Source organism: Herpailurus yagouaroundi, unplaced genomic scaffold (assembly GCF_014898765.1).
Source record: "Herpailurus yagouaroundi ecotype Mexico unplaced genomic scaffold, PumYag 308, whole genome shotgun sequence".
Lineage (NCBI taxonomy): Eukaryota > Metazoa > Chordata > Mammalia > Carnivora > Felidae > Herpailurus > Herpailurus yagouaroundi.
In genome coordinates, this window is record NW_024412525.1 from 4,719,433 (window position 1) to 4,731,800 (window position 12,368).

At 57.5% G+C, this 12,368-nt stretch overlaps 1 protein-coding gene across 3 annotated transcripts in view; it reads left to right on the forward strand.

Annotated features, from left to right (window-relative positions):
* Positions 1-12,368, forward strand: part of SOX13 (SRY-box transcription factor 13) — a 47,868-nt gene that overhangs the window by 33,520 nt on the left and 1,980 nt on the right. For 2 of the 3 annotated variants that reach the window (XM_040462261.1, XM_040462262.1), the window contains exons 2-13: positions 2,033-2,231; positions 3,611-3,722; positions 3,805-3,891; positions 5,361-5,533; positions 5,918-5,986; positions 6,359-6,473; positions 8,689-8,774; positions 8,995-9,154; positions 9,583-9,692; positions 9,834-9,930; positions 10,242-10,385; positions 11,606-11,822. In XM_040462261.1, coding sequence (XP_040318195.1) covers positions 2,034-2,231; positions 3,611-3,722; positions 3,805-3,891; positions 5,361-5,533; positions 5,918-5,986; positions 6,359-6,473; positions 8,689-8,774; positions 8,995-9,154; positions 9,583-9,692; positions 9,834-9,930; positions 10,242-10,385; positions 11,606-11,822 — 1,568 coding nt within the window. In that variant the 5' untranslated portion in view covers position 2,033. Of the gene's footprint in view, positions 1-2,032; positions 2,232-3,610; positions 3,723-3,804; positions 3,892-5,360; positions 5,534-5,917; positions 5,987-6,358; positions 6,474-8,688; positions 8,775-8,994; positions 9,155-9,582; positions 9,693-9,833; positions 9,931-10,241; positions 10,386-11,605; positions 11,823-12,368 lie in introns of those variants that run through there. The other variant, XM_040462260.1, reaches the window with a different exon arrangement.

The window sequence follows — 12,368 nt, forward strand, 5'->3', positions numbered from 1 at the left end:
ACACTTCCTTTGGCTTTATTGCCTTTGTCCAACACCCTATTGTCTGGTTTCCTTTTGTCCCCCTTTCAGCGCGGCTGCCTTTTATTTTCCAGCCAGCCTGGTTGTTTTCATTTCTTTTGTCTGAAGTTCCTGAGAGGAAGGTTTTATTTTCAGCGGTTTGATTAATTCACAGCTTGAGCCCGGGGTTTGTTTGTTATGTAATTGCTGCCCTCAGCTTCGGGATAATACCCCCTCCCCGCCCGCCCCGCCCCCACGGCCCCCCCCCTGCTCGGGGCCTGGCTCGCCGCCCCTCCCTGTGCCCGGATGGGCCGAGCCGCCTGCTTCCTGGACGCTGTCCAGGCCCCTGCATGGTGAGAGGGGACCTTGGGGCCGGGCCCTGAAAGCCCTCGGGCGAGCTCGGCTGGGGTCGTGGCTTTTCTCCCGGGGTCAGCGTTCTTTGGGTGGGGTCCGCCCCTCCGTCCTCACCCTGCAGTGCCCGGTCCTGGGTCCCGTGCCAGTCCCCAGGGTACCCAGTGGCAGGAGAGTCTGGTCTGGATGGCGTCAAATCAAATACATCTTCACCTGTCATGTGCGTTCAGCTGTTTCATGTAAAATCCTGTCCGTGGGCTCTTGGGTCACTCGTTACAAGAAACATTTTGTTGTATGGAGTTGATGGAATATACAATATTACATATTACACCTGCAACTCAGTTTTAGAAGTTTTACGAGATCTGATTTTGGTCTTACACGCCCCCTCCTAAAAATTTTGCACAGGTGTTCGGTTAAAATTTTTATTTGACGATGCTTCTCAAACTAGTGGGTATCAGCGTCCCCTGTAGGGTTTGTTAAAAACAGATTCCTGCTCCACCCACAGAGTTTCTGATTTGTGGGTGACCCACGACTAGCTTCCAAACAAGCCCCCAGGCCATGCGTAGCCTGTGGCCCCCTTGTAGGGACTGCATTTCAACTAGGTGGTTTCACAAAGGGGTGCTCCCTAGAGACAAGTAAATTTTAATAATTCGTAGTCCTCATGAATGCCCATTTTGCAGATGAGGAAACAGGTGTGGAGAGGTTCAGTAGTTTGCCCAAGGTCACTTAGCCGCCAGTTGAGTAGCCTGTGGGTACCTGGAGCCTCCTGCTGGGTGTCCCCACTGGTCTTGTCACCGTGACTTTAGGGAGCAAGTGAACTGTAGACATCTGCTCCTTTGGCTCTGAGTGTGGAATGACCACCAGCAGTCGCTCCCCAGGATCCTTTGATCCCCCAGGTGTCCAGGCAGTGGTGACAGCAGGGGAGGCAGTAATGGGAGCATAGTCTGCTTACACCAAGAATTGCCAACGCATAGGCGGCGATGAGAGCAACTGTACATGAGGGACTCCAGGTAGATCTAGGAAAATATTTTTCTTCAAGCTCTACATCTATCAGCCTGTTACTTTCCCACTTTTGGTGGATACATGGATATGAAAAACAGTTTGCTCTTGTCTTGCCTCTACTATGTGGGGAAAAAAAAGAATGTGTGTATATGTAGGGTAGTTGATGCTTGGTTCCCCTTTCAGGGGGCAGTAGGGAGTGGTAGGGACTAAGGAAAATTGGCTTGTCCTTAGGGAGCACCTGCTCTTCTGCTACTTAATCCTAGCCAATGATTGTCCCGGACAAATTTCAAGAGAAGTTCAAATCCAGATTTCAGATTTCATGTGATGTCTCATGATTTTTAAGTTTTGGTACCTAATTACACACACACACACACACACACACACACACACACACACACACAGAGTTTTGGCTTAATGGGCTCAGAAACCGCGAGTTGACCATCTCTGCCCTCTTTAGGTGGACCATTCCACCAACTAGCCCCAACACTGCACCAGGCAGGGACTGCTGAAAGTTGGGCCCAGTTGGCCGGTAGACCTTCCTGTTGAAGAAAAAGTGCGGGGCAGAAGCATCTTTTCTAATTTTTCACTGTGTGTTCCAAAGGGAAGTTTGCGTTTTGCGATGATGGAGCCGCTGTATCCACCACCACCCGTTTCATGCTGTTCCTCCCCCCCCCCCCCTCAGGATGTCCATGAGGAGCCCTGGCTCTGCCCAGCTGGCCCTGGATGGCGTTGGCACCATGGTGAACTGCACCGTCAAGTCAGAAGGGAAGAGGGAGCTCTGCCACGAGGCCCTCCAGGCCTCAGCCGCCGCCGCTGAACCCCAGCCGGGAGACCCAGCCCGGGCTCCCCAGGATGGTGCTGACTCCCAAGCTCCAGCCCAGGTGCCCAGCACTTTCCCCGGGGCTCCTGGGCCAGTGTGCCCAGTTTGCCTCCATAGCCCACACACCTCTCCTTGAGGCTGGGCGGGCACCCCTTCCCCTCTCGGGGCAGACAGGAAGCAGAAACCTCTATCTCTGGGTGGGGGAGGCTTAGGCGGGTGGGGAGGGACTGCCAAGTTCAGTCACGCCACCTGTCTCAGCGGTACATGGGTTCAAATCTTGTGCGTGCTCACCGGATCCTAACTACTCCCCCATGTGTGACCAATCCTTATCTCTGAGGACTAGTGGGGGAGACAGGTAATCCAGCCTATGATTTGAGAAAATCAGCCTTATTACCCAAGCCTGAGAGAAGTCGCTCAATTCCTCATCCTCAAAATGGAGGCGTTGTGAGCTACGTGGGCAATAAGGATTCTCGGAGTTCTTAAAAATCCCGATTCCATGCAAGAGATGTAAAAAGGGGGAATATGTAATTTAATTTTTTTTTTTTTTCTCAACGTTTTTATTTATTTTTGGGACAGAGAGAGACAGAGCATGAACGGGGGAGGGGCAGAGAGAGAGGGAGACACAGAATCGGAAACAGGCTCCAGGCTCCGAGCCATCAGCCCAGAGCCCGACGCGGGGCTCGAACTCACGGACCGCGAGATCGTGACCTGGCTGAAGTCGGACGCTTAACCGACTGCGCCACCCAGGCGCCCCGGGGGAATATGTAATTTAAAAAACCAAATGAATGAAAATGAGAATTTTAGGGCTCTGGGGAGGGAACTAGCCTGGAGGGGCTTGGGGAGGGGGGAGGGGTAGTGATAGAGGAAAACTTCCTGGAGGAGTAGGGCCTTGAGTTAGGCCTTAAAGAATGGAGAGGCCTCGGGTAAGGAGAGGGGGTGGTGCCCTAAGGAGGGGTGAGGCGGGGGTCCCAGAAGTAACGCACCCAGCTGCAGATGTGGGCGAATGCAAGAGAGTAGCGATTAATAGCTAGCTTGGCACTTGACCCTGAAGCAGCGAACCTCATTCGTGTGCATTAACTTCCTTGACCCCAGCAACAATCCTGATAGGGGAGGTATTAATATCCCCATTTTCAGAAGAGGGAAGTGAGTCAGGTTCAGAGAAGTTCAGAGTCTCATGTGGGATCAAGCGCCTCGTGAGTCACTGAGCCTGAACCGAGATCCAGGTATCTTGTCTTCAAACCTTTTGTTCTTTCGCTAAATGCAGCAAAGACCGAGCAAAGGTAGGGAAGGTGGGGAGGGAGGGCCCTACCTGGGGAGGTGGGGGAGAACGGGTACACATGGATTTCTCAGGGTGCACATCACATCCCTGGGGGCTCAGATCCCCCCTGCAGTCTGCCCTCCTCTCGTGAGGGTGGCGGTGACATTCCTTGTGTTCTGCAGGACTGCAGCTCCCCGGAGAGCATTGGGTGTCTGGAACCCAAGAGACCGGGAGGTTCTGAGGCTGCTTCTGGAAGCCAGGAGAAGCTGGACTTCAACCAAAATTTAAAAGAAGGTAAGATGTCTGCCCTGGCTGGAGGCGGGCCTGGGGCGGGAGGTGTTCGGAGTGCTACTCCTCACCCCCTGGTGTCTTCTAGTCGTGCCAGCCATCGAGAAGCTGCTGTCCAGTGACTGGAAGGAGAGGTTTCTGGGAAGGAGCTCTGTGGAAACCAAAGATGTGAAAGGTGAAGGCCCGTGTGGGCAGGTGGGGGAGGAGGTCTGACCCCCTTTCCCTTCTCCCAGCCTGGCCGTGCGGTCTGGGCCTGTGGGGCGGTTTTGGAAGTTCTTGGTCCCCTCATACCTGCCCTGTGCCCCTCGGGCTCCTGCCCGGCCCTGGGGTCCAGCACCTTCCCTCACCTGGGAACTGAGCATTTGGTCTGGCTCATTCCCGTGCAAGAGAGGCCTGGTGGGAATCCCATTCTGTGAGTATGGATCTGGGCTCTTACCGGGGACCCTTAGTGACCTCAGGCACGTCCCTGCCAATTCCCAGGTCTAACTATATAGAATGAGCTGGATGTTCCCTTTTACTGCCGAAGATTGATTCTAGGCCACCGGGACTTTGCTGTATGAATTCAAGGGCGCCTGTTTGGTTTGTGAGCGTAGCTGTTTTTCCGGTGTGGTCGCTCTCTCCCGACAGGGGAGAGCCTTTCAAACCAAACCAGTGCCCGGGCTCCACCCCACCTGCTGAGTGAGAACCCCAGGGGCTGCAGGCCTGGGCATGTGTATTTTTCAAAGGCTCCCCGAGTGATTCCGAGGCGAATGGTCTGCAGCCTGGCACAACTGTGCCCGACACGAGCTGAGGTGGAGGGCAGGGGAGCACTGGCACTCGAGGGTGGATGGCCACCTGCCAGATTCTGGACTCTGCTTTACGTTCATTATCTTCTTAACCCTGATAGCACCCCTGGGAAGTGGCCATTCTCGTGCTCATTTATAGATTGAAACAACAACAACAACAACGACGACGACGACGAAGTGCAGAGAAGTTGGTTTACTTGTCCAACAACTCCCAGACAGAATAGATTGAAATAAGGATTTGGGGGCGCCTGGGTGGCTCGGTCGGTTGAGCGTCCGACTTCGGCTCAGGTCATGATCTCACAGTTTGTGGGTTCGAGCTCCGCGTCGGGCTCTGTGCTGACAGCTCGGAGCCTGGAGCCTACTTCCGATTCTGTGTCTCTTCTCTCTCTGCCCCTAACCCACTCGCATTCTGTCTCTGTCTCTCTCGAAAATAAACATTAAAAAAAGAAAATTTGAACCCACATCTGTCTTGCTCCAAGGCCTGAGCATGTCCCACTGGGCCCCTCCTGTGGGCTAGTTCTCCACGCCGACGCTGTGCCCCTGGGCACTTGAGGACATCCAAGAAGTGATCCGGGACAGAGATCCCTCCCTACTCGCCCCCCCCCCCACCTCACCCTGCCACCCCAGCGTTTCCAGGGGCTGGAAGCAGCGGTGGATGGTGGGGAACTTCTAGGGTAGCTGCTTGTCAGACAGCAAGCCAGCCGCCCCTCTGGGGCAAGGATCAGTCTCCATCATCTGTCGCTCAGCCCCTAACAGGGGCCTGGGAAATAGCAATTGCCCAATAAGTGTCAGATGGGTGCATAGGTGGACAGATGGACAGACGGACATTCTCACTGGTGGCCGTTTCACTGTGGCTCAGGGACCCAGGAGAGCCTGGCAGAGAAAGAGCTCCAGCTCCTGGTCATGATCCACCAGCTGTCTACCCTGAGGGACCAGCTCCTGACGGCCCATTCAGAGCAGAAGAACATGGCTGCCATGCTGTTCGAGAAGCAGCAGCAGCAGATGGAGCTGGCCCGGCAGCAGCAGGAGCAGGTGCGCCCGGCTTAGTGTCTTTCTTGCTAGGGGAGGGGGTCTGTCAAGGCCTAGAGGGGAACATGCTAGGGGCAGGTCGTGGAGGGGCCGGCGGCCAGGGCCGTAGTAGTCCCGCTTCCGGCGGTTCATAAGCCTCGGTGGGGGCCTGGGAGTGGAAGGGGCCCGCAGGGCCCTGAGTCTGAGCGGCTGGCTACTTCCTGCCCAACCTCCACCCTTGGGCTCCGGGGGAAGAGAACCTGCTCCTAAGGTAGACTGTCCTGCTGCCTGCCCCGCCCAGTGTGCGGTTTGTCCTGGTGCGGACGTCATGGAAGGCCGGGTGCGGCTGGCTCCGGGACAGGGCTGATGTCCCTAATGTCCGTGCCCGCTGCTCTTTCCTGCCACCAGATCGCCAAGCAGCAGCAGCAGCTGATTCAGCAACAACATAAGATCAACCTCCTCCAGCAACAGATCCAGGTAAAAAGGGGGGGAGGGCCAGAGGCTGAGGGGGTGACAACAGCCTGGAGATGCCTGCCAGGGACAGGGAGTGATGGCGGGGGGAAGAGGGGGGGATTAAGCAGAATCAGACGTGGCCCTAAGGAGGGGGCTCATTTCTGCTCGAGCCTGGAACCCCAGTTGTCTTCTCCTACTTTAAGGGAGGGGCCAGAGTATCTCCTTCCCTATGTGGGGTGGAGGGCAGGTGGAAGGAGGTGATGTGGGGTCAAATGGAGCCTTTTGAAGACTCGCCCTGCACCGGTCGCTGTACCTCTCGCGTCTGGTTCATCCTCTGTGTTCTGGGCTGAGCTGTTTGGGCCCCCAGGGACTCACACAGGGTTTCTTTGCCCTCAGCAGGTCAACATGCCTTACGTCATGATCCCGGCCTTCCCCCCAAGTCACCAACCTCTACCTGTCACCCCCGATTCCCAGCTGGCCTTGCCCATACAGCCCATCCCCTGCAAACCAGGTGAGTGAAGGCGGGGGTTGAGCCATTAGCTGAGGCTGTCTTGAGGTCAGGGAAGGAGCTCAGGACCACTCTTGTGCGTTACTTTGCAACGTGGCCTTTCTGGGCTTCGCTTTCTGGGCCAGTGGAAGCTGAATCCCTTCTTCCTGAACCTCGCTGGGCGAATCGAAAAAGAAATTGCACTCAAAAATGATGAAGCGCTTTCCAGATATAAGCGGATGTAGCCCATCTAGTCCCCAGCTCTGGTGCGTTTCCTGGACCGGGGTATTAATCTCTTGAACACGATTTCCCGCCACTGAAATCCAGCGAACACAGACTGGGCACCAGCCACACGTCCGATGCCCTGTCGTTGACAGGTGGCTATGGGGGTGATAAGAATGGAGTTGGAGCTCAAGGAGTTTTTACAGTCTGGGGAGGGAGAAGGGATATCGGTAAGCAGGGAGTCTGGGAAGGCTTTCTGTAGAGGAGGTGCCCGATTGGGTCCCTGGAGGTGGACTGGGGGGGTGAAGCCGGGACCTGAGGCCTGGAGCCTGAGGTCGGCAGCTACCGCTGCGGGGGTTGGAGTGGAGGCGAGCGTGTGACAGGGTGATGGGACAGGCTGGCAGGAGCAGTTGGGGCCGAGCCTGGCGTTTGGAATTTATTTTGTAGAATGCAGACGTGCTTGAGCGCTTGGGCTGAGGTGTCTTGTCACGCTGACTGGGGGCGACAGGGAGTTGGAGCCTGGGCCGGTAGGGGGCCGCTGAGGTGGTGGGACAGAGGCAGAGATGGAATCCGTTGACCATGATCACGGACACCTTGTTGAAAGGTCACGGGACAGGGCGGGGAGGTTGCCCGCAGTTGCCCCAGGAGTGGGGACAGCTTTGAGGCCGAGCCCATCCCGTCTACCCTCCCTGTTCCGTGTGCGAGAGGAGGCAGGTGAATTCCTGTCGTGGGCCACAGGTCATGGGTCAGCACCACTGGCTGTGCTCCCACCTTGCTCTCTACTAGACACTCTAGGGTGGGGGTGGGGGAGGGGGAACACAAAGGACTGAAAAAGTCAGGCCCCAACTGCAAGGAAGTTGCCACTTGGGGAGGGGGGAGCACGCCAGCAGCACAAATTCAAGGGGAACAGAGCCGCAGGAGTGAGGAGGGCAGGGCCTGGGGGTTGTGACGTGTGACTGTGCCTCCGACTCCCTGCTTTCTGGACAAGGAAGGCAGGAAATGCGCCGTGGACGACTTGAACTGGCCAGCCTGCCACCTGCCTTGCTGGCTCCAGAGTCCCCGTTAAGCAGAGGGCCATAGGCTTCCAGATGCCCCTTCCCCAAGCCGAGTGAATAAGGCCTCTCCCTCGCTCACAAGCCCCGGATGGTGCCACATTGCCTACGGCACGGAGCCTGCAAATGCCAGGCTCGGCCATCACGGGCCCGTCTCCTTTCCCACTTCTTGGCTCTCACACACACCCACTTCTCCCCCTCCGCCTGCCTGTCTGCCTGCAGCCACCAGCCCCCCTCTGGCCGCCCCCCCCCCCCCCAAGAAGCCTGCTCCAGCCATCCCAGCCGGAACAAAGTTCTCTGGCATGCTACCCCTGCAGCCCTTGACGCCACCGGCCATGTGGTTAGCGATCGGTGTATACGGCTCTCTCTCCACCTGTCCGCCCCTTGGTGCTGGGCTGGGTTGAGGACGAGTGTGGTAGGCCAGGAAGAACGGAGAGGGTGCCGTGTCAGGGGGAAAGGATAGGCTGGGTTCAAATGTCAGGGCTCCCGCTTCTGAGCCGTGTGGGCAACCCACATAACGTCTCCTGGTCTCCGTGTCTTATCCGTAAAATGGGGTGATGTCCTGAGTGCCGGTTCTATGCCACACACTAGGGATTATTGTGAGCTCGTGCCTGAGCGGGATCACACCCGGGGAGCTGCCTTTGTACCCTGCACGTAGTAGGTACGAAACACAAGTGTCCGTAGAACGAGCCGGTGTGTACCTGCCCTCGGGTCACCGTTGGGTTGGGAAGGGCAAGAAAAGGGTGGAGATGCCGATCAGTGTGCAGGGCAGGCGGGGGGGGGGGGGGGGAATGGGGGCATAGGAGGCCTCCAGCAGCACTTGGGGGCTGGGGAAGGCCTGGGCTGGAAGCAAGCTGGGCCAGCTTCAGGCCTCTGCCCGCCTGCTGCTGCTGGGACCTCGTCAAGCAGGGCGTCTGCTGTTCTGTGCTCATCCAGGACTTTTCTCCTTGCCGCCTTTTCCGTAGCGGAGTACCCCCTGCAGTTGCTACACAGCCCCCCCGCCCCGGTGGTGAAGAGGCCCGGGGCTGTGGCTGCCCATCACCCCCTGCAGGTACCGCCCAGCACCCCGGCCTTCGGCTGCCTCCCTTGCCTGTGACCGGGGTGGGGGGGGGGCGGTGGCCGTGCTCCCCTTCACCTATTCCCGCTGTCTCTTCCTTTCCTGCCGCGCCCTTGTCTGTTCCGGGTAGTTTGTCTTTCTGTCTGTGGCCACGTGTCCCCTCTTGTGCCTCCGTGGGGGGTGTCTCAGCCTCTGGTCTCTGGGTCTCCCGCAGGAGCCCTCCCAGCCCCTGAACCTCACAGCCAAGCCCAAGGCCCCCGAGCTGCCCAATGCTTCCAGCTCCCCCAGCCTGAAGATGAACTGTGGACCCCGCCCCCCCAGCCATGGGGCCCCCACACGGGACCTACAGTCCAGCCCGCCCAGTCTGCCATTGGGTAAGCTTTCTGCCAGGGGTGCGTGATACGACCTTGGGCATGTCCTTCCCTTCTGCGGGTTACAGTTTCTGTAAAACAAGGGGTGAGACCTGCTGTCTTTGGCCTCTTTTAGTTTCTCCACTGTCTCAGAAGATCCCCTGCTTCCTCTCCCCGACCCCACATCTGGCTGGGCACCCCCACCTCAGGGCTCTAGGCCACTGAGTTGCACAATTTCAGGGAGTGCGATTCTCTGTTCTAGTGTCCTGGCCCAGTGCACCACAGTCAGTGTAAACAGCGCCCCCTTGGGCATGTGCAGGGTAGCTGTCCGGGAGGGGCAACAGGCAGCACCAACCCCGTGAATAACTCGGAGTGACCTGGTGTGAACCCGGCTGACCCCCTCTGCTCCCCCGCCCCCCCTTTCTCCTCCTCCTCCCCCCACTTTCCCATAGGCTTCCTTGGTGAAGGGGACGCTGTCACCAAAGCCATTCAGGATGCTCGACAGCTGCTGCATGGCCACAGTGGGACCTTAGAGAGCTCCCCCAATACCCCCTTCCGCAAGGTATGGGGGGCCCCCCTGCACTGGGGCAGGGCGCAGGGAAGGTTGGGGGCTGGGGTTGAAGACTCGGTCTGAGTCTACTGGAGGGATGGCTGTGGGGTGATGCAGAGGGGCCGATGTACAGATTTCGTCTGTCAACCCCAGGACCTCATCAGCCTGGACACGTCCCCGGCTAAGGAGCGGCTGGAGGAGAGTTGTGTGCACCCCCTCGAAGAAGCCATGTTGGGCTGCGACATGGATGGTGAGGGCCCAGGCCGTCGGGCTGATGGGCGGGAGGGCCCACGTCTGCTTCCTACAGGGGCCAGGGTGGGTCAGGTTGTGTCTCTCCCCAGTGCCTTTTCTCCCATAGTCTGTCTCTGAGGTCCCCTCCTGTGTCTGTCCCTTGTCAGTCTCTGGGGTCCCTGGATGGACCTCTGCTGAGGTCTTGCTTCCGGTGTCCCTGGCTGCGTGGGAGCCTCCCCGTCACCCCCTAGTGGTCAAGTAAGGGAGGTCTCTGCCAGCCCTACCCCAGAGGGGCTGCGCTGCCTGGCTGACTCCACCCCTGTCCCCCAGGCTCCCGCCACTTTCCTGAGTCCCGGAACAGCAGCCACATCAAGAGGCCCATGAATGCCTTCATGGTGTGGGCCAAAGATGAGCGAAGGAAGATCCTCCAAGCCTTCCCGGACATGCACAACTCCAGCATCAGCAAGATCCTTGGTAAGGGCCAGTGGGCAGGGGCTCTCGGGGCTCCAGGGGCCATGCCAGCAAGACCTGGGGGCAGGAGCCAGCTGGGTTTACCTGGGGCTTGCTGGGCGACCGTCCCCGTCACGCTGAGCTCCAGAGGAGTCTGGTGGGGTGTGGGGGTCAGGCAGGAGGACGTGGGGCACCTGGGTCCTGGGGTGTCATACCATTGTAGGGTTGTTCTGCACCCCAAGAACCGAGGAGTGTGGTACGTGTGTATATATTCTTTAGCCCCTGATCTCTCCCTAAGCTGTTCTGTTTGCCTGGACCTTTGGAGCACTGGCTCTGGCAGGAAACAGGGAAGATTGGTGTTCTTGGGCTGTCCCTAGAAAGGTGTTTTGTTTTTTTGTTTTTTTTTAATATTGTATATTTAATCTGTACATCCAACACGGGGCTTGAACTCATGACCCCAAGATCAAGAGTTGGATTCTCCTAAAAAAAAAAAAAAGAAAGAAAGAAAAAAGTTGGATGCTGCTCTGCCTAAGCCAGTCAAGTGTCCTAGTAGAAAGTTTTTTAATTTTTTAAAAATGTTTATTTTCGAGAGAGAGCACAAATGGGGGAGGGGCAGAGAGGGAGGGAGGGAGGGAGGGAGACACAGAATCTGAAACGGGCTCCAGGCTCTGAGCTGTCAGCAGAGAGCCCGACGCGGGGCTCGAACCCATGAAGCATGAGATCATGCCCTGAGCTGAAGTTGCGTAAGGGACTGAGCCACCCAGGTGCCCCTAGTAGAAATATTTTTTTTCAAAAATTCTGTGTCCTGATTGGAAGCCAAGGAGGCAGGTGGGGTGGGACTAGAAGGTGGCAGTTGTTTTCAAGACTGAGGCTCTTCTGTCTCTTCTGAACCAAGAGTTCACAAGGTAGTTTGTCCTCAGCAGGGGGCCTGGGGTTGGCTGCTCTTCTGTTCATGCAAATCACGCAGACCAGAGGCCTCCCAGAAGTTGCTGGGTAGTTTGGCATGTGGTTACTCCGTATATGGACACCCATGTACATGCCAGCTTCATTCATTCATTTGCTCAACTGGACATCCGAGGGGCACCCATGTTGGGCCGGGTCCTTGCTAAATGCTTGCACATCTATCACCTAGTCGACCCATCTGGGGACCAAAATCTTGGGGCATGCAGGGGGCTGGGGGTGGTCAGCCAAGCCCAGCACTGACCGTCTGCCCCCCCCCCCCCCCGCCTTGGGGGCCGGGCCAGGCTCCCGCTGGAAGTCCATGAGCAACCAGGAGAAGCAGCCCTACTACGAGGAGCAGGCGAGGCTGAGCCGGCAGCACCTGGAAAAGTACCCGGACTATAAGTACAAGCCTCGGCCCAAGCGCACCTGCATCGTGGAGGGCAAGCGGCTGCGGGTGGGCGAATACAAAGCCCTGATGAGGACCCGGCGCCAGGATGCCCGCCAGAGCTACGTGACCCCGTGAGTAGGCGGCTGACCCCCTGTGCGTGTGCCCGTGCCCCTGCTGCTCTTGTGAGTGGCCACTAGTGTGTGGCGTGCATGCCTTTGAGTGTGACTCCAGCGGTGCTGTCTGTCGGCTTGGAGCATCGATGTGTGTGGGCGTTATCTGTGTCTGCCTGGGCCTGCGTGTGTGGCCGCAGGGGTGGCCCGGTGGCTCAGGGTATAGGATTGTGACTGACTGTGGGAGACTGGCCACGTGTAGCTGGAGAAGCGTGCCTGTGAATCACAAACTCAATAAAAAAAAAAACCTCAAGGATACTAAGAATGAAGGTGCTTATTATACAGAGGATTCCCGACTTGACAAAAGCAAGCACCTGCATGGATTCTTTTAAACGGGGCTCCTCCCCCCACCCCCGCCCCCGCCCCGGGGCATTGAAATATAGAACCTCTGAAAACTGGATTCACACAGGAACCTCCAGGAATAGCTTGTTGAACACGCTCAGGTGCCCGGGCCTGCATGTGTAAGCATGTGTCCGCTGTTGCGGACAATGAACTTGGCCGTCAGCA